The 21,999-nt window shown below is 46.3% G+C and overlaps 1 protein-coding gene across 2 annotated transcripts in view; it reads right to left on the bottom strand.

The window, feature by feature from the left end:
* Fbln5 (fibulin 5) overlaps positions 1 to 21,999 on the bottom strand; it is a 70,488-nt gene that overhangs the window by 42,618 nt on the left and 5,871 nt on the right. For both annotated transcript variants that reach the window (XM_041633251.1, XM_041633250.1), the window contains exons 3-4: positions 20,902 to 20,953; positions 18,467 to 18,721 (exon numbers count right to left, since the gene is read on the bottom strand). In XM_041633251.1, coding sequence (XP_041489185.1) covers positions 18,467 to 18,721; positions 20,902 to 20,953 — 307 coding nt within the window. The remainder of the gene's footprint in view (positions 1 to 18,466; positions 18,722 to 20,901; positions 20,954 to 21,999) is intronic.

The following is a 21,999-nucleotide window of genomic DNA, read 5'->3' as shown; positions in this document are numbered from 1 at the left end:
GGGGAAGATATGAAATAAAATTAAAGCAAAACATGCTAGGTGTGCCATGCTTTGCATGAAGGGTTCTTTTGTCTGTTTGTTGCTTTGTGTTCTTTTGTTGTTTGTTGCTTTGTGTTCTTTTGTTGTTTTGCTTATCAAGTCAGGTGAGTTAGGTTTCTGTCACTAGCAGTGGAGATCACAGCCTTCCCTGCAGGGACCTGAGGTCTGAAATCACTGACACCCATCCTTTCGCATTCCCCTTAAAAACCAGCCTGGCTCTAATCCTCTAGAAGGCCCAGTTAGGTTTTTACTGTCCTCATGGAAACCTTCATTGTTGAGTTCCCAAAATGGTTTGTTCTGAAGTTTGAATCTGAGCTCAATTCAATCTCATTACCGCTAAAATGGACCAATGAGTTCTAGTGCTGATGTTTGCTTTGTCAAAAACCAAAGCAGGCAGGCATGGTGGCGCACACCTTTAATCTCAGCACTTGGGATTCAGAGAACTCTGTGAGTTCAAGGCCAACCTGGTCTACGTAGTGAGTTCTGGGTTAGCCAGGGCTACTTAGAGAGCACCAATGGTTTCTGGGTAAATCCTGAGAAATCTGCTGAGGTAGCAGAAATCTCAAAGAGTACAGCAGTGTAAAGCTCTCCTCTTGCCTTTTGTCACTCATGGCCCACAGGGAATAGCGCAAGAATGTTTACAGCACACAGTTAGCAGGTGTGGATGGCCCAACAACTCAAGCAACCGAAGTCCCTGGAACCAAAAAGAAAGACACCTTGGGCACCATGTCGCTGTGTGTCAGTACAGAAACTTGGGTCTGAGGGAAGTCTAGGGAAGAGAAATCTTCCAAGACAATCTCAGGTGAGTGTCCTCTTAGTGACACAGCTGGCCTGCCTTAGACAGCACCACTCTTCCTTTTGCATGCTCCATTCTGAGTGCTTCTAAGTCATATACTACGTTTCAAGGCCCGCCTAAAACCACTCAGCTGTGTGCAGAGTCAGGCTTTCTGGGGAGTGTGGCTCTGCTTCCGTGGGAAGGACCCCGAGTGCTGCTGGAGCTGGTTTTGCTCTCACCAGAAGACCCAGACATTCAGCCAAGAACCAAAGGGCCAGAAGGTCACTGGGTTGGGGGTGGAAGGAGGAGTCTTCACAGAGTCGGGCCAGAGAATGCCATTATTTAAGAGATGATTGAAGACCTTCTTCAAAACTGACCCAGAGAGCCAGAGCTCTGGGGTTGCAAGAATGCCAAGCACCCAGTTTGCAGATTCTTTTGTTGACCTGATGTGGTCAAGCACGAGAGGAGAATGGATAGAGTTTCTTTGCTTTACAAATTCAGTAGCTGGGCTTTGTCAGCGAGGGCAAAGAATCGAAGCAAAGGTTTGCTGCTGTGGCCTCATCTTCCTGTTTATTCAGGACTTATTACTCAACATTCTTGGACCATGGACCCATCCTCAGGCCAACACACATAACTGCCCCCCTCTGTGCTAGACAGGGGGTGAGGGGCTCAAGAGACGCAAAGACAACCAAGATGGAGGCTTTAGCACGAAGGTGTGACTGTGATCTAGAAGAAGTGGTGAGAAATGGCCCAGCAAAGGTTCAAGCAAAGGATTTGGGAGCTCAAAGGAGGAGGTTCTAGTGGGCTCAGAATAGGGATAGTAAAGACCCAAGAAGACCTCCTAGAAGGAATAGCATAGGGAGTATTAAAGACAAGAAGGAAAAAGTGGCTTCTCGATGGTCCCTGACCTTAGAAGGGTCCCTGCTAGAGGAAAAAGCCATGTTCCAAGCTTTCCTCCTCTTCAAATTCATACGTTGAAGACTTGACATCCAGTACCTCAGAAAGTACCTACATTTGGAGATGGAATCTTTGAAGGCACAACTCAAGTAAAACAAAGCCCCAACCCACCATGATTGGTGCCCTTCTAAGAAGAGAAAACTAGACAAAGGGAAGAGAAAGAGCACTCATGGCATAAGATAGCTGGCTGCAAGTTAGAGAGAGACACACACAGCAGAACTACACCCTGTGGCCCTCAGAAGTCCAGCCCTACAGCCACCTTGCTCTCGCCTTCCAGAAGAATGATGTAATACACCCCTGCTCATTAAGACACCTAGTTTGTGGCCCTCCGTTATGGACACATTTTCAGACAAACATTCTGCAAGACACACACACACACACACACACACACACACCTCCCACACTAGAGTCTGCTCCCAGGCTTCAGGGAGGATGGACTACCTCACCCTCCCCTCCTTGTTTGCTCTCAACAGCCTTGTTGACGAGACCCTATTAGTCTGCGTGTGGCTCTGTAGTTTGACTTGGAATCCCATATCCTCAGCTTCATGGTCAGAAGGCTGCCCTGGAATGTGACCCTGGCAAGCCTTCCCTGCTCAAGAGAGCCAAGGCCAAGTCCGCACTGTCTCCTGTGGTCTGGATGACTTTGTTTCCTATTAACTCATTGGTGACTTATCCATCCGCAGAGGTACCAGGGTTTCCTATGCCGTGTTTTTGCTTGTTTATTTTTTTGTTTTGGTATCATTGGAGGGATAGAATATTAATAGAGAAATTACTCGATTTATAACTATTTTCTGAGCTTATATATGAGGGTAAAAAGGAGATGTACAGCTTATGTTTGATATGTCCATATAGTGGTTTGGGAAAGGATTTTGTGAATCTAGACTCTCAGGAAAAGAACTGATTGTCAAGAACTTACCTTAAAAGAGATGTGGCTTACCACATCATGACTGAAAGTTAACGTGGGACAATATCAGACCTCCCAGTACCGTCAGCCTGAGGGTCTGCATTGCTCACTGGCTCTCCCTCCTCCCAACATATGAGACTCTACACTCACCTCTGAGCATCCTCAGTCACTAGCGAAGCAATGACATGCCCATAGTCAGTTTCTGGACCCCCATCTCTTTCCACAACACCGTGTTTGTCTTGATAATAAAGAACCCAAAGGTTTTTAAGTGAATCTGGGGCATATAACCTCATATAGCAGTGCTATTTCCACATTTCCCCGTGGAGACTGCCTGCAGCAGAATTGGCTCTCCCAGGATGCTCCGTCTTTGTGCAGCCACACCGTGATCTCAACAGGGGTTGGACTCCCTCCACTCACTGCACCCCATTTCCCATGGTCCCTTGAAGGAACTCAAGGTAAGGAGGAAAGAGGGATTGGTTGGCCAAAGCTGTCTTTGACAATTCCCCTGGCCACTGCCTCAACTTTCAGCTTTCTTTTGTCAGTGAAAGTAAAATTTTTATGGTTAAAATCTAACCATAGTCTTGGAAGGTATCAACGTTTTCTGTTGTGAAGTAGAATGTTGGTTTAACTATGTAATATGTGTTACATTTGTTTAGGCTGCATTTGTTTAACTAGGCAAATGTGTATTGCGTTTGTTTTGCCTTGCCTGCCGAAGGCACCTGATTGGTCTGACAAAACGTTGGACAACCAATAGTTAGGCAGTAGAGGGATAAGTGGGGCTGGCAGGCAAAGAGAATAAGTAGTAGGAGGACTCTAGGATCAAGAGAGGAAGAGAGGGAGATGCCCAGGGCCAGCCAGGCAGCCACCAGGCAGCCAGACACAAAGGAAGCAGGAAAAGTAGAACATACAGAAGGAAAGAAAGATAAAAAGCCCAGAGGCAAAATGTAGTTGACAAGAAACAGGTTACTCTAAGTTATAAGAGCTAGCTGGAAACAAACCTAAACTAAGGCCCAGCATTCGTAACTAATAATGTCTACATGTCATGATTTGGGGGCTGGTGGTCCAAGAAAGCCAGCTGCATCTGTCCTTAGAGATCAAAGATCAGAAGAGGGCCTCACCACTCAGGGACACTCTCAAGGTGCCACTTCAGGAAGTAGAAGAAGAGCTCTCTGCAAGTCAAGTCATAAAATGCTAACTCACTTATCTAGAAAGTTCCCAAGAGTCTTGCTGGGGTGACATCTGCGCCACATTGTTCCAGGTTTCTCTTAGATTACAGACACACCCCAAATCAAGACTCGTCTTGGTGCTAATCTGCTTGACTAAAAGGAAAGCCGTAACCCACTGTCAAGTTCCCTGTTCCCATACGGCTCTCTTGGAACTCCTGCACTTTGTCCTGAAGGGTGAGGAGGCACCTGCTCCTTCCCTCCTCCCTGCTGGAGAGGAAAACAGGACTTCAAGGTTTAAGCCCCACACTGCACAAGGGCGTGGCGATATCTTTAAACATCTGCACAGATGTTCTGAGGGCCTGGGTGGGATTCTGCCTGCTTTAAGGAGTTGGATACGATTGATATATTTTGGGCTGGGGATGTGGCTCAGATGACAATGTTTGTCCAGCATGTATAAGTACCCAGCACACATAACTGCTTGTGGTTCTCACAATGTAATTCCACCATTCAGAGGTAGAGGCAGGAGAAGCACACGTTGAAGGCCATCCTTGACTAAAGAACAAGTCGGCCTAGATAAGTGAGACCCCCATCTTAAAACAAACAAAAAGGCTAAGCTGTTTAGATAACGGAAGCGTGTCCAGGAAGTCTGAGATGGGGCATTTCCTATAAACCACTGTGAACCTCTTGTACTCATAAATACTGCTCAATCTCAGAGGGCCCTTGATTTCCAAGGGGTTGTGCTCTACTTGGATGCTGCAGACCCTCCTCACACTCTACACAGACAGTGCCAGAGTTCATGCAGAACCAGGACATGTGCTCATCATCCCCAGGGCTGGGTGCATTGCTACCCACAGACACCCTCTTTCTGGAGAGGCTTGAAAAGGGCACAGCTTCACTCCAGTTTCAAAGAGAGCTCAATAAGGGGCCTGAGAAATGGAGTGGCCTGTCACTCGTCACTAACGGTCACTAACTTGACTCCAAGTCACCATTCACCTGCCATCACGGCACACAGCGCATAGCACACGCGTGTGTGGGATGCTGGGGAATGTGAGCAACAGGCAGTCTTGACTTTGAGGGAGTTGGTGGCATTCTTAGAGACTATCCAGTTCCACTCACAATACCAGCGAGAGAGGGAACTAGAGCGCACCATCGTGCAGGCTTGCAGCAGGAAGCCTCCAAAACAGAAATCTGAAAGCAATGTAAGAGTAACTTTTAGTTCTCCATTTGTGAAGCCTCACTCAGCTACGTGGCTCCCAATAGCAGACAGTCTAGTCCTGGCCAATATTCAAAGCCTTGTCTCTCATTCTAAGTCTATCTGCTCTCAGCCTGTGCCCATGTGGCATGTTGGGTAACAGAAAAGAGCACATGACCCAGTGAGCTCACAGCCAAGGCTGCCCCCCCCCCAGGAGTCCTGAACATAACATGAACATACTCTGCTCAACACCTTTGCTCGTGCTGTTCCCCACCTATTACCTTTCCCAACCCTACTCCAACATGGAAACCCGCTCAAACCTCCACTGATTCCCTGGAGGCCAGAAAATGCCATCTCAGTGTGGAATTCACACAGAATGCTCCTTCAGCATCTGGCTGATATAGCTCCTGATGCCAAGAGGGGCTCTGTGGGTATCTTTCTAATTAAGTGGACCTGGAAATCCATGACCTCCCTGGCTAGGGTGACCCCAGTGTGGACCTTAGTTGTAGACCATAGTGTTGAGCGGTGATTACTTTGTCAGATTTCACAATTCCCACCAACTTGCCTGACTCCTGCCAAGAACTCAAGGAATGACTGAATTCACCAGCAATAACAAGTTGGGCCTTTGTGGGCGACTCTACCTATGATGCTATCCGTTTCTCTTTCTCATTCAAATCCTCCTCACTCCACTCATCGTGTGTGGCTCATCTACTCATTCAGCAGATTCTCATCAGGCACTAAAAACACAATGGTGAACAAGACAGAAAGTTCCCTCTGGGCCTCGAGAGGTTAAATAACCAGAAATGTCTATTTATCACTGTACAGAGTGTGGGCCAGAGGACAAGTACAAGATGCTACGGTCACCCCCGAGTCCCCACTGAGTTCTTCACCACTGGTGGATGGTGCCCTAGAGAACATGGCCACCCCTCACTAGGCTCAGATACGGAAAACATATATCGGCTCTTTGTCCCCAACAGGAATGAAGCAGAGGCTGGAATCTTCTTTACATTTGCATTATTTCATATATCTGCCCTCAAATGATTATCCCCCCTCCCACAGGAACTATGGAAGATGCCAATTTCATCCTGATCCCGGATGTGAAGTCTGTTCTGTCTGACCTCAGTGATTCCCGAGGGATGTGTAAAGACCTGTGAAATATGCAGAGCTCATAAATCAGGTCTGGCTGTATGTCTGCAAATGGTCTCATTTGAACGAGAGTCAGACAGCACTGAAAATCCCCCAGGCATCATTGCCTCTCCAGCACTACCACGTCAGACGTCTCCAGAGTCCGCCCCAGATGCTGACTGCCTAGGGCAGGACCAGCTCAGGCTGTCCCCATCTCCCCTCTGGCCCCGCTCCAGCAAGCTGGAGGGAAATGGAAGGTCAGTCCTTGACTTCTTGTCTGCTGTCTGGAGTACCCCAGAGAGAAGAATTCTGTGAATGTCCCTCCCTAAACAGATCCTAAGGAGATGGGCCGAGAACCTTCCCCAGACACAGCCTCAGAGTGACTGCAGGTTCCCAGGGCATGTTGGCATGAGACACAACGGAAGGACAGTCTCTGGGCTTGTATGAGGGGGGACTCTAGGTGCTGGTGGGTGTGTGGGAGCCAGTCTCTCCATGTCCCCAAGAATGTCCTTAAGAACAGGCCAGTAGGGATAGAACTTCTCAGGTCCATCTAAGCCCACAGATCTTCACTGGCACCTGTTCCCATCAGCCTCTCTGCTTCCCAGGGCTCTTCCCAGGGCAGCCACATGCCAGCACCATGCTGAGTGTGGGGCCCCCACAGCGGCCATCGTGGTTCCCATGGTCTCCCTTGGCACTCAGTACAGCATGAGAAATCATAGAGGGTGGGGCTTATGTGAGGGCTGAGAGAGCAAGTGAGGAAGGAGGGGAATCTCATTCCCCGGGATGTCAGCACCCACACTTGCCTTCCATCTGTCCATCAATCCATTCATCTATTCAGCCCTGAGATTATAACTTATTGAGAGCCCGCTCTGCCACAGGCCGTAGACACATAGCAGGTGCTGGTGTAATGCCTGCGGGCCAGGAATGCCCCCACCAGGAATCCAACCCACTTCCCGAGCCCTGAATCATGCCCTCTATATAAAAGATGTAAACAAGGCACATACCTGTTATAGGGAGCCCTCTCTTTTCTGTTTCCAGCTTGAGGTTCAAGGAAGCTGGTCAGAAAGCCTGCCTAGCCCACAGCTCTCACAAATAGTCTGCCCTGACAGAACACTGTGGAACCCATGTGTCCAGATAGACTGGCAGTTCAAAGGAGAAGAGAACAGGGTATTCAAGTTGCTTTGGTACCAGGGTCCCAGAGATGGCACAAGAGCCACTTCAGTGGGCACTGAGTGGACAAAGGGCAGAGAAGAATCAGCATCTTGCTTAGCGAGTCAGCAACAGGATGCATATATATATATATATGAAGGCATCTGTGGCTAGCTTGGACCACAAATACGAAGGCGCTATCACCATATCCCACTTTCGTGTACTGGGAGGCACAACAGCCCTGGCCACCTCCAAGGCTGAGCTAGAAAAACAGTTTGTACCCTGAAGCTTGAGATTAGCCAGGACCACACACTGAGACCACCATCTCTACCATGCCCCTCCTACTAATTTCAACACTATATACTTAGTACTTCCTCTGACCTTGGCAGGTGAATTTGACCCAAGGTCATCCAGCAGGTATTCTCTGGGGACCTGGTAGCATAGCCACTTTGGTTAGAACCATCACAACCAAGTGGGGCCTGTTCTTCAGTTGTAGTGACCACACTTCATCCCTCCCCTTGCAAAACCACTCTTTTCACACACACACAGCTGGCTAATTTGAGAATGAAACACAATTACAAAAAACATGACCAGCCCAAAGAACCTAAGATGAGAGCCAAGAAGAGCATGGAGGTCATTGAGAAAACTGCCATGCTGGGCACAGGGGACATGACTATGGCACCAAGACACCAGAAGCTGGCCACACCCTAACAGTGGAGTTTACCCAGCTCATGGAGGCCAGTCAGTGTACTGTGCCTCCACCAGCTGACCAGTGCCGACTACTAAAGCTATGGCAGCAGAGGAAAGGGGCGTGTTCTCTGATGACTTCAGAATTAGCGCCCACCCAGCAGAAGGTGTCACTGTTTGAAACACAAAAGTAGACCAGAGTTGTAGCATCTGAACAGCCCAGGAGAGAAAGTGTTAGCAGAAAATTCAGAGTGCACAAGCATGCACACATGCGTGCATGCCCCTGCACATGCACACGCACACACACACATATACACACACTGCTGGGCAGATTTGCAATGATAGAACATTCTGGAGCTAGAGGGGACCTGACAAATCACATGGTTCAGAGAGCTGTATATGTGTACCACAAACCTGTCTTGCATGATTGGATTCTCCTTCTCAAAACAATGCTTTTATACTACATAAAAGAAAATCCATAGGACTGCAAAGGAAACCTCTATACTGAAAAGACAGTGATCAAAACATTTTAGAAGACAAATGTGTGATAGAGCTCTATATATACTTTTAAATAGTGATTTAGTTGGTGTGTATCTGTGTGTGTATCTGTGTGTGTGCATGTACATGTGTCTGTGTGTGTGTGCATGTATATATGTGTGTGTGTGTGTGTGTGTGTGTGTGTGTGTGCGCGCGCGCGCGCGCGCGCGTGTGTAAGCAGGCATCTGGAAGCCGGAGGTCAATGTCTGGTGGCTTTCTCAGTCACTCTCCATCTTACGTTTGGGATGCTGAGCCTGGAATTCACCAATGCAGCTAGGCTGACTGCTCAGTAAGCTCCAGAGACCCTGTCCATCTCTCCTGTGCTGGGGAGAGAAGCAAAGGCTGCCATGTCCAGTTTTTTTCGCTTGAGTGTTGGGATCAAACTTGAATCCTCACGAATAGCAGGCACTTTACTGACCAAGCTGTCTCCCCGGCAGTGTATATACGTGTGTCCTTATTAATGCGCTAAATAGCAAGGTTGGGCAGCAGACATCATGTCTTCCAGTAAATTCTAGAGTAGTGACAAGCATGAATAAGACTTCAAAAGCAGTTCAAACTAACTGCCCCAGCTGTGCTGTGATCTGTAAATACACGGCTTTATACAGTCAAGGGTTCTAAGACTTCCAAGGCAAGTTACCAACATACTGGATTGGCAATGGTAGCTTTCAATTATACATTAGCCAGGGACGATAAAACTAGAGGCCTTGATTTAAATGTACTGACCCCAGATTAAGAGGCCTAATATAATACTAACCCTTTTTACAGCTGACAGCACTTAAATCAGAGAGGCCAACTGACTTTCTTAATGCCCTCAGCCAATAAGTAGTAAACCTAAGCCCAGTCCTTACTCAGCTTCTCTTTGTTGTCCCTTTAACAGTGCAGCATGCTACCTCAATTTAGGCTTTAATATCATCAGTTTTTAAGAAAAGTAAGACTTTTTAATGAAGTTAAACAATTTGGGGGTTGCTATTAAAAAAAATATTTCTGTCTTTCCTTAATGAACAAATGGGTGGACAGGGGCTCTGTGGCTTCAGATGTGGTCCCAGATTAACAACATTGCCCCTCTCCACGGAAGGTCAAGCTAACTCCAACAGGAGATGAAATGATAACTCAGCCCTCAGCCTCCGAAAGCGTGCAATAGTCAGGCTATTTTCCAGGAGAAAGAACACAATAGCAGCAACAACTAGGGACGGTAGGGCAGTGGGGACACAATGACGGGATAGGAGAAATCAACAGCAATGGTGAGGTTTGAAATCATGATGGTAATTGACTTGTGAACCCTCTGCCCGGAGCCAGACTCTGGATTAGACCACTCTCGTTCTCGTACATTATACTATGTAATTCTCAGAAGAATCCTTGGACATTGGTTAGTGCTATCCCTGCTTACAGTTAGAAAAATGGAGGCTTGGAAATGCTAGGAAAAGAAGCAGATGAAGAACCCTGGGTGAGGGCTGCCAGGGCACAAGCTTGCTGGAGCAGTTCAAGGGCTTCTGCCCAAAGCCAGCCGTGGAGTTCCTGCTTCTCTGGAGATACCATTTCCTCCCCAAGCCTAGTTGGTCCCAAATCCCTCAGCAGCTAAGGAGCCCTCCACAATTCACATTTTCTAAGCCTGAGGTCTGGGCTTCAAGTTACAGCCCAAGCAGGAGGCCTGGAGAAAAAAAAAAGTACAGAACAGAAAAAAAGCGAGGGAAGGTCTCCAGTTCCTCCCTCGTTTGTGCTGACCACAGACCTGCCACACTGTGGCTGGGGTTTCTACATGCTCTTGGCCTTGTCTTCGGGCTGGGAACAAATGCCACACTGGGCTGACTTCCCATGGCTTTGTCTCATAACTTAAACAAACCAAGCTTTCTGGCACTTTGAAACAGATTCTGAGTAGTCTCCTCAAAGCCTTGACGGCCTGCAGAACGGGTGTGGTCAAGCTCCGCTTTGAGCCATTTTTAAGGTTTCTAAAGAATTAGGTCTTCGGTGCATTTTGGACTGAATGGTCCTTCTAGCTGTCACATCAAGACCCTAGCAGCCTCCCCCACGAATCATTCCCAGTGAGTGACACTCCATGCAGACTCCAGGCAAGGTGTTCTCATACAAGCAGGCATGGCTACGCCTATTTTACAGTTTATAGACAAAGACATAGAACACCAGGCCTCAGAAGTAGGAAGCAATCAACCAAAGAGAAATTCAGAGCCTGGATGACTTCAGAACTTCAGCCCCTCCATTCCAGAGCCTTCCTGGCTCTGCCTTTTTGTGCCACATTACCGACTCCCAGGCCCCCTTGTCTTTTAGCTGCTTGCACGGTATCTGATCTCCCTTCCTCAACCACAGACCCCTGGCTGTTCCCCTCTGTGCCTAAATCAGAGAGCCTGGAATTAATGAAGCACTCTGTGAAGTAAATTGGTAGACCAAATACTGGCTAGCTGCCAGGAAAAATAACTCAAGTGTCTTAGGCCAATTCTGTGCATCTTCCAAAAGTATCTGTTATTTGTTGTTCTCTGCTGACTTGGGTGCAGTGATCACTGACAATGCAATGTCAGACCAACTGGGCAACCAAAGGCATGGCTTTGGTAGTCTTAGGAACGGCCAGGAGGATCCCTGAAATCCCTGGAGCAGCACAGCTCTGGAAAAAAACAGCTTTTTCTTCTGCAGAACAGAACACATCACAAACCTCTGTGACTAGAGGCGTCTCTAACTTGCTACTGAGCCAAGTTGGTTAGCAAACCAGGCTTATGTAGAATGTCACCCAGAGAGATGACATGTTGAAGGCCATAAGGAATAAACATTCAGAGGCTAGTGGCAACCACATTCTGGGTTTGGTTCTCAGAGGTAGTGTGTCATGAGGGAAAGGTTCCAGAATGACAGCCTGAATCTAGGAAGCCACTCGCTCCTTGCTTTTAGTTTAGCACAGCCAGCCTCTCTTTCCCCAGTTGGCTCTTAGTTGGCTCACAACTCTTTGTGTATTGTTTGATCTGCACTATATCTGGGTCCAGGTCAGTGACCTTAGCTCCAAAAGCCTTTCTTCCATGTCAACTATGTCTGACTGCCCTCAGCCCCCATCTAGAGAATCTGGTCACCATATCTTCTGTGGTTGTAAGAACTGGTTGACACATTGCATCCAGCCAGGAATCCCAGAAGCCTTGTGGAGCTAGTCACCCCCAAGCCAAGCTGCCATTTTTCTCCATGCAAAGCATTCTTGGCTTGGGGACTGTAATTCTTGGGTCAATATGTCCCTGTCTACAAAAGTGTGCCAAGTAATCTAGACTTGTAGCCGGGGGCTCAGACACTCCAACCTGAGGCCATACTGTTTCAGAACAAACAGAATTTAGTCACCACTGAAGTGGAACCCAAAACAGAGAGGTCAAGAAGGAAGCTCAGGGAAATGGGGGGAACTGGGGACCCAGGGCTCTGTCAGCCTACAGAAAGAGGACACAGGCTTCTCTGAAAGAAAATAAAAAATGCTGCAAAGCTGGGATCCAGGGGACAGAGACAGCCTTTAGCTTGCTCAAGGTGACTCTCCCACTTTATGAAAGGAAACCAGGGAATGAATAGAAGGAGGCAGAAGCCCAAAGGCAAACCATCATAAAGAGGTATATTCCGAACACTACACCAGAATTGAGACAAGTCTCTAGACCCATTTCCAGCTTCCAGAACACCAACGGGGAGGAAGAAATGAGCTATGCATAGCCACTCTAGAAAAACACCTTTGTGTCCACAAGGAATTAGCAAGGAAAAAAGACAGAGTTAGCAACTGAGGCAATTAGGAAAGCTGTCCAGATCAAACTCTATGAAAGCAATGGGGAAAAGGCATTTGCAGGGGGTGGGGAGATGCACGTGTGTGCAGATGCGTGAGTGCATGAGTGTGTATGAGTGTGTGTGTGTGTGTGTGTGTGTGTGTGTACAGGTACATATGTGTGGGTGTTCATGTAAAGTTCAATACCAAATAAGTCTTCCTTTTTATTATGTTTTATTTCATGTTCATGTGCACACACATGTTATGCCACAGTGCCTGTGTGTAAGTCAGAGGACAATCTGACGGCACCTGTTCTCTCCTTACCAAACATGTAGATGAGGTATTATGGATCCTAGGAATCTACTTGAGAACCAAGTACCCTTACCCACTGATCCATCTTGTTGGCCCTCACTTTTTTTTTTTTTTTTTGAGGCATGGTCTTTCACTGAACTTGGAACTTTGAAACTTGCTGATTAGGCTGGACTGGCTGGTCACCAAGCTCCAGGGATCTGCCCATCTCCACTTCCCTATAGTTGGAGGTAGAGGCTAATGCAGTCATGCCTGGGTCTTCTCTGTAGGTGCTGGGGATCCCAACTAAGGCATTGATGCCTGTGAGGCAAGCATTTTGCTTACTAACCTATCCCCCAGTCCCAGGAAAAGGGCATTTGTGAGACAATAAATCTAAATACCATCCATATAGGTATATCACGGTAAAATGGATTCTTGCTGACATTTATAGGTTTGATAATGAATTTTAATTGTTTAAGGGGAATTTGGGGTTGGTTTTGTGGTCTTCTTATAAAGAATCTTTACCTTTTTTTAGCTCTTGGATAAAGCAGAGATACAAGGAACATACCTAAACATAATAAAGGCAATATATAGCAAGCCAACAGCCAACATCAAACTAAATAGAAAGAAACTCAAAGTGATCCCACCAAAATCAGAAAAAAGACAAAATTATCCACTCTCTTTATATCTATTCGGTACAGTACTTGTGGTTCAGGCTAGCGCAATAAGACAACAAAAGGAGATCAAGGGAATACAAATCAGAAAAGAAGAAGTCAAACTATAACTATTTGCTGATGATATGATAGTTTACATAAGGAACCCCAAAACTTCTATCAAGGAACTTCTACAACCCATAAACTCCTCAGTAATGTAGCAAAATACAAGATTAATTCCAAAAAAAATTAGTAGTCCTCCTTTACACGGATGATAAATAGACTGAGGAAGAAATCAGAGAAACATTGCCCTTCACAATAGCCACAAATAATATAAAAATCTTGGAGTAACTCCAACCAAACCAATGGAAGACCTGTATAACAAGAACTTTAAATCTTTGAAGAAAGAAGTTGAAGAAGACACTAGAAAATGGAAAGATCTCCCATGCTCTTGGGTAGGTAGAATTAACATAGTCAAAATGGCAATCTTACCAAAAGCAATCTACAGATTCAATGCAATGCCCATCAAAATCCCAGTAAAATTTTTTACAGACCTCAAAAGAATAATACTCAACTTCATATGGAAAAACAAAAAACCCAGGATAGCCAAAATAATCCTGTGCAATAAAAGGAACTTCTAGAGGCATCACAATCCCTGGCTTCAAACTCTACTACAGAGATACAGTAATGAAAACAGCCTGGTATTGGCATAAAAACAGACAGGAGGACCAATGGAACAGAATCAAAGACCCAGATATCAATCCACACACCTACAAACACCTAATTTTTGACAAAGAAACAAAAAATATCAAATGGAAAAAATAAAACATATTCAACAAATGGTGCTGGCATAACTGGATATCAACATGTAGAAGAATGAAAATAGATCCATATCTATCGCCATGCACAATACTCAAGTCCAAATGGATCAAAGACCTCAACATAGAGCCAACCATATTGAACCTCATAGAAAAGAAAGTTGGAAGTATACTTGAATGCATTGGCACTGGAGACCACTTTCTAAATATAACCCCAGTAGCACAGACACTGAGGGAAACAATAAATGGGACCTCCTGAAACTGAGAAGTTTCTGTAAAGCAAAGGACACGGTCAACAAGACAAAATGGCAGCCTACAGAATGGGAAAAGATCTTCACCAACCCCACATCAGACAGAGGACTGATCTCCAAAATATACAAAGAAATCAAGAATTTTTTCATCAAAAGAACAAATAATCCAATAAAAAATGGGGTACATACCTAAACAGAGAACTGTCAGCAGAGAAATCTAAAATGGCTGAAAGACACACTTAAGGAGATATTCAACATCCTTAGCCACCAGAGACATGCAAATCAAAACAACTCTGAGATTCCATCTTACACCTGTAACAATGGCCAAGATCAAAAACACTGATGACAACTTATGCTGGAAAGGATGTGGGGTAGAGGGAACACTCCTCCATTGCTGGTGGGAATACAAGCTGGTACAGACCCTTTGGATGTCAGTGTGGTGACTTCTCAGATAATTAGGAAACAACCCTACTCAAGACCCAGCAATACCACTTTTGTGTATATACCCAAAGGATGCTCATCCATGCCACAAGGACATGTGCTCAACTATGTTCATAGCAGCATTGTTTGTCATAGTCAGAACATGAAACAACCTAAATGCCCCTCAACTGAAGAATGGATAAGGAAAATGTGGTACTTTTACACAGTGGAGTACTACACAGCAGAAAAAATAATGACATCTTGAAATTTGCGGGCAAATTGATGGATCTAGAAAACATCATATTGAGAGAGATAACCCAGACCCAGAAATACAAATATCATATGTACTTACTCATAAGTGGCTTTTAGACATAAAGAAAAAAAAGCATCCTACAATTCGCAATCCCAGAGAACCTAGACAACAAAGAGGACACTAAGAGAGACATACATGGAGCTAATCTACATGGGAAGTAAAAAAAAGACAAGATCTCCTGAGTAACTTGGAAGCATGGGGACTATGGAAAAGGGTTGAAGGGGAGGGGGGAAAAAGGGAGGGGAGCGGGAAAATATATATATATAGCCAATAAAACAATTAAAAAATAAAAATAAAATGAAGAATCTTTACCTTTTTTAGATAATTCTACAATATTAAACTCATTTGGCATCTTGCTTTGCTTCAAATCACAGAACGAAGTAGAAGCTAAAGAGATGGTGGCTGTGCCAACAACCATTAATCTTGGGCGGCAAGAAGAAAATCAGCCATTGTGTTCGCTCAACTCTTGTCCAGTTCAAAATTTTGTAGAAAACAAAATGTCATTTGAGAAGGGAGTGAGCAAGGACTTCACTGGTAACACTGACTTCCACACTGGCTCTCCAGAAATCCTTCAATAAACCTTCACAGCCCACGCACCAGGTTCGTCATCAACGGTTCAAACGAGGACCCAACCTGACATACAGTGTGGCCACAGCCAGGTCTCTTAACTTCCCTGTGATTTGACCCCTTGTAGACACAACATAAATACCAGTCTTACTGTGTTACAGGCTGAGGACCCATGACCCTGAGACACAAAACCGAACCAGTGCTTGCTGTCAGGACTGGGGCTGCTGCTAGTGATGCCGTTAGGTTTGTTTTGATGGGGAGGAGATGCGCTCTTCTCTCCATGGGCCACCAAAATCAGAAATGTCTCCGGGTCTCACGGAATTCTCATCACTTCCTCAGGAAGAAGTCATCCCTGGCTCCAGGAATGCCTGTTCTCTCCTCCGAAGGCCATCTTCCCTGCAGCACACACCTGACCATCTCTTCCCTGCTACCTTGCTCCCAGCCCCCTGCCTCCTGTCCCAGTTAGAGAACTGCCATTCCCAGGCCTTTGCCTGCTCTGGCCCCCTGCCACCACCTCTCACAATGCCCATAGGGGCCTTGGCCTTGGTAAGTCAGGAAACGGCGGGGTGGAGGGAAGGGAAGTCAGAACTCAGAACTTATGAATGCATAATGCTGAACATTTTGGAAATGGATGGGCCTAGTGCCAGTCCTTGCTGGGGTTCCAAGATTGTACTCGGCTTACAAAAGAGCCATTATTAAAGGCTCCACATGTCTATGTAACAGGTTCAGAACCACAAGCGGTATGACGTCAGAGGGATGGCAAGATGAATAGGCTTCCCAGCCACGTTCTAAGTGCCAAGAGCCTTGAGTCCCTGAAAGGAGGTATGTGGGAGGAAGGAGGACCCAAAGAGCCCTAAGACCGTGAGTGCCCAGCTGTTCTACAGAAGAGGGTAGTGAGATGGACCAAGAACTGTCCACACCAGGACCAGATGAGACCCCTTTCAAAAGCTTTACAGCCTTCAAACTGTTATCACACCCCTTCCTCACCACACATGTGGTTAGTCACTCAGCTCATCTGCCCTCCAGGTGTCTCCTGGGTGAGCAGGGCCTCTCTCCCTCTCCATACTTATGTATAATTTATATATATTCTCTCTCTCTTTCTCTCTCTCTCTCTCTGTCACACACACACACACACACACACACACACACACACACACCTCTCCTTTAGGACCATTTCTTTTCTATGAAATGGGAGCTGTGAGCTGAGCTCACATCCTAAATCTGCAATGGCCTCACTTGCTGGAATCCATATTTACCTTTCCAAAAAGAGAGAGGTTGTAGCTAAAGAATGTCCAAAAAGTCCTTCCCCATTACAATGGCCTATTGTTCTGCTCTATGTCATAAGGAAGCAAGATGCTATCTTCTCCCCCAGAGCTATGAGGCATGTGGCTTGACTGGGTTCCACATTTTCTTTCCTAGGCTTGTTTCTAGTTAAGGTAAATCTCAATCAGCATGTACACATGTGTCCTGACATACACCCCAGGTCCTTTGAGAGCAGCAATGCAAATTGTGAGCTCAGGTATACCCAGTTTTCCCCAGAGTGTTGAAGGACATATATTTACATACAGTTTGCATATATTTAAATGTAAATTCACATCATTTACATGAATATATTTATATACCGTAATCAATACAGTCTCTCTAGTTGTTGGTTACAAACCAATACACCAAAGCCCTGAAACCCACAAAATCTTATTAAGTAGACTGATGGTCTCCCACACTTTTAAGGCCATGGGAAGAAAGTATTAGAATTTCAATTCCTATTTATTTTTATTGCATTCTTTTGAATTTCCTATTTCTTATGTGTGCTTTATATTCCTCAAACCACATGAGAATAACAGGATGCATGTGTCCTATATAAACATGCCTGTAATGGGGATCCAAGCCCAAACGGATTTGGCAGAGGGGGTGCTCATTCTGAAAAGTTGGGGCTTTCGCTGTCAATCTCTCCTCACCCTAGCTCTCCCAAGACTGGAGACAAGTACAGTGATTTAGTCCAACTCCGGCCAGAGGACTGGGCAGGACCCCAGGCAATTGTACTCCAAGGCAGCACTGGCCAGTGGAATCTGAAGCTCTCCAGGGTGCTGCCAGTTCCTTTGGGACTCATGGCATACGGTCTGCTTTTCCCCTGCGTCCCCATCATCAAGGTTCCTTTAGACAGAAGAACACCAGCTCTCTCCCAAGAAACCCAGTTTCTTTTCCAGATGAGCTTATGTTGGCCCTCAAGTCTACTCGGCAGCAAGACTCAGTCAGTCCATTCAGTACATAAAAGACAGGGTGTTGGCCTGAGTCTGATGAGAGGCATTGGTTATTTAATTGAGAAAACTTGAGGTTGATCATCAATGAGATCAAAGAAGGGGATAGAGGGATGGATAGATGAATGGGTGGATGTATGTATGTATGTATGGATGGATAGATAGGTTATAGATATATGATGGGTAGATTGGTGGATGGATGGCATATGGTGTCTGCTTTTCCCCAGAGTCCCCATCATCAAGGTAGATAGATAGATAGATAGATAGATAGATAGATAGATAGGAGATGGATGTATGGCCTGATAGATGATGGATAGAAACTTGGATGGATGGATGGATGATGGATAGAAGGATGATGGACAAATGGATGGACGGATGGTGGTGGATAAATACATTGATTGGTCAACTGACAGAAAGATCAAATTGGTTTTCTAGAGAACTGTTAAGTAAAGGGTAAAACTCAATTCCGGAGTCAGACGAGGACCCAGAAATATATCTGGAAAAGAACATTATGCCATCTATAGAGAGCAGACTACTGTCTGATGGGCACATTTCGTGGCAGCTAGTTCCTTTTGGGAAGCCACATTAGATTCTGACAGTGCGCTTGAGAAAGTGTACTGTGTGGAAGGAAAGGAACTGCACTACTCACCTACACACTGGTTGCCCTCATCCATCTGGTACCCAAAGCGACAGACAAGAGGCCTCGAAATCGTGGGGTAGTTGGAAGCTGGTACTGGTGGAGCAGCTGCTGGGTATGGGCCTGAGTAGGATGTAGAGTAGGGATTCGAGTAGGGCCCTCGATACACGGGGTTGGTCCGAGGGATGCACAAATACCCGCCATTCTGGTTGACACACATCATGTCCCCACGGCAAGCCTCAGGGATGGTCCGGCATTCATCAATGTCTGCAAAGGCCGCAGAAAAGACAAGTGTCAGTGACCTCCCACATGATCTGGAGCTTGTGCATACTGAAGCAGAGCAGATGGATGGGGGTGACCCTCCAGAGCTTCACCCGACTCATTACAATCTGATGCTCCCCACATAAGCTAAACTGACTGAAAGTGACCTGTGCTGCCAAACATTCTCTTTAAGCCCCATCCACAGAAACCTGGACTATTGTTGACTTCATTTTTTATTGAAAGAATACATTTGTAACCCAGAAAAAAAATGTGCTCTTTAACATATAGGAATATAGTAAATAAAAACACCCTTGAATTAATCAAAGAAAGCAACAGTAAAAATAGAGACGAGTGCTTGTGCATATAAAATTATTCCAGGTACTATCCTGTGTGTTTCCTATAGTCTGAAAAGGAGAGCAGGCCTAAGAATCATTCCCATTTCTATTCAAAGTAATAGCTGGGCAAGAGAGAAAGAGACTTTTGCGCCCAGAAAGACAAGACTTGGCTCAGACCTAGTACTTGCTGAGAAAGCAGAACATTGCTTTCAAGTTGGTTCACACGGTGCCAGCAAACAGGACCACAACTAGCCCTGCTGGAGAACAGCTCACGCTGGAAGGAGAGTGGTGGTCTGTCTAGAAAAACCAGGCTTGCTAGGGCGGAGTCAAAAGAGGCCCCAAGTCTGGCTCCAGTGGGCAGCAGACCTGGCTTTGGGTGCTGGACCCTGTCACCAGCTCTGGAGCCTGCTCTGTGTGGGCCTGGATCCAGGCAGCTCGCCCACCATGTCATCTGAGAAACCCATGCCAGCTCCCAGCTTGAGAACGGAGAATACTGTGATTCAGAATGCAATGGTCTGTTCTCTAGTTAGAGTGACGGGCTGGACGAGAAGGCCCCTGCCCTCTTTGTGAATCCTTGAAGGGAGTACTTTATACGGTAAATACAAGCCTGAGTCTGGGTGTCCCAATTCATTCTGCCAAGCCATCTGACACCCCTCTTATTCTCAGTTGGTGTGACTCAGGAAAGACAAAGGATTTGACCTAAATCAAATCTAATTAAAAAGCCAACTATTCTCCCAGTATAGAGGGCTACACCTTACTCTCTCTACATTCTCTGTGTTCCATCCACAGCATGCCATACCTAAGCTTCCTTTTCATGCCTGGTCATTGTCTGTGCTGTTCCTTCCCCTGTGGATTGAGATTTCTTGGGTTCTATTCATCCTTCAGTACCCAGTTCAAACTGGATCTTCACCACTCCTTGCTGAGTCTGGGCATAAGGCACCCACTCCCCTTGCCCCTGCTTTTCAGGGTCCATTGCTGTTACCACCACTCAGCAATGGTGTTGTCCACCAGCACGTCATTACAGTCACTGAGTCTAAGCTTCTCTCCACTAGACGTCGTGGGAGAGAATGCCCTTCTTCAAAGTACTTCCTCATTCCTGGGATCTGGGAATCCATTAAGCCGCAGGGCTGATTCCATTCAGGTTACTACTGATCATCTGGCTTTGAGATGGGAGCATTCATCCCAGCTTACATACGGAATGCCCAGTGTGATTGTGTGAGTGGTTAAAAGCAAAAGCAAGAGACTTGGTCGGAGATGCTACAGTCAAAGAAGGGACCCATAAATGTGAAAGACACTTGACTGCTGAGGGTTGGGGGACAAGCTACAACCATGGAAAAAATGCCGTTTCTAGAGTCTGGGAAGGGCCTCCCCAGACGACCAGTAAGGATGAAGGACATGAAACTAAAATTTCAGGAGGGTGGATCCCACCAACCACTCCCAAGAGCAAAAAGGTGCTCCCTCTCCTTGAGTACCAGAGGAACACAGGCCCACCAATACTTTGATATTAGCATGGCAGACGGATGTTGTGCCTCTAGAGGACTCTAGGATCTGAAATGTGCACCATTTAAGCTAATACGCTTATGAAACCATGTGGAGGCAGCACTGGGGAAAAGATTCAACAGAAATGCTTGTTGAAAACAGAGGCCAATGCTTTGACCCTGGGCAATGCCTAGCACAAGCACACGAACAACAAGGATGCCATTGGCTCATTCCTTCCATCACTGTGTTCTTCCATGGAAAAGGCATACAAGGATTTGACAACACTGGACAACAGCTGTGGCAGAAATGTCATGGCAATTGGGTGCTCACCAAGCATCCCCCACTGAACCAAGGACTGTCAGTATCACATACCTAAGCACTGTCCTGTCTGGCGGTCCAGGTCAAAGCCATTTGTGCACTGTTGCTGTAGAGAGGGAGAGAGAAGAAACAGGCCAGGTCACTTGACGTGCGTTCTTTGTCCCTATAAAAGCATTGCAGAGCATTTGGGAAGAGGAGTAGAAGGGAGAGGCATACATAACACCCACACAGGAAGCGGGTCTCTATTTGGAAGTGGGTTCTTACAGTCACTGCACACTTAGAGATGTTTCTCAAACCCCTACACCAGTGCCTCGTGAACCCCGCTTTTATCCTTGTAGATTTTGTCATGCCCAAGTGATGAGGAGCAGTCATGGCTACATATGAAGCCACAATGCAACAGCCCTAATTCCAGGGACAGAGACACCCCCAGTGCTGTCCACCTACCTCTCCATAGAATCCCAAAATAACTCTTTGTTCCCTATGAAATTCTCCCTAAGTCTCAGCTGTATTCATAAACCAAAAGCTACATAGCAGACGTGACCAATTTTCTAAGCAAAGATGATAGGGACATTCCTTTATTTCAATTTCAGCAAGGCAGTGGCTCAAAGGCCACACAATTGGCAGTCCCAGAGAGGTGTGATTTTACCTGTAACCTGAGCCAGAACTGTATATACAATTTTTATTTAGTTTACTTCTATTTTCAAGACAAAAATTTTATTGTGTAGCCCAAGCTGGCCTTGAACTCATGGTCTTTCTATGTCTGCTTCCCAAGTGCTGTGAGCATTTGTGCTTTGGGTTGTGGGCTGAGCCACCTTTCCAGCCTTAACTTTTCAAAAGCTGAACCGGGAAGAGTTCGAGGGCCCCTGGCCGGTGTCTGGCGTCTGATACAGGCACTCCTATCTCTAATCAGGCCTCTAGCCTCAAGGTCAGGTTTCCCGGGGCTGCGGGGTGATTGTGAGGATGCTGAGCTTGGCCTGGGCTACGGCTGAGGGTTCCAAGCCTTAGAGCCAGGGCAAAGGAGCCAGAAAAGCCTGGAGTCTGTACCACAGAACTGATGAGACCAGACTCCAGGCCTGCTCTCCGACTCGGTCCTGGGGTAGAATGGGCTCAAGCCACCGGTTTAGTTGGTTTCTTATTCTCACTGGGCCCTTA

The sequence above is a fragment of the Microtus oregoni genome, unplaced genomic scaffold, assembly GCF_018167655.1.
Source record: "Microtus oregoni isolate MIOR12 unplaced genomic scaffold, Mior012 000043F_ref0000047, whole genome shotgun sequence".
Classification (NCBI taxonomy): Eukaryota; Metazoa; Chordata; class Mammalia; order Rodentia; family Cricetidae; genus Microtus; species Microtus oregoni.
Note: the sequence above shows the minus strand (reverse complement) of the source record. Positions and strands in the feature narration are given on the sequence as shown.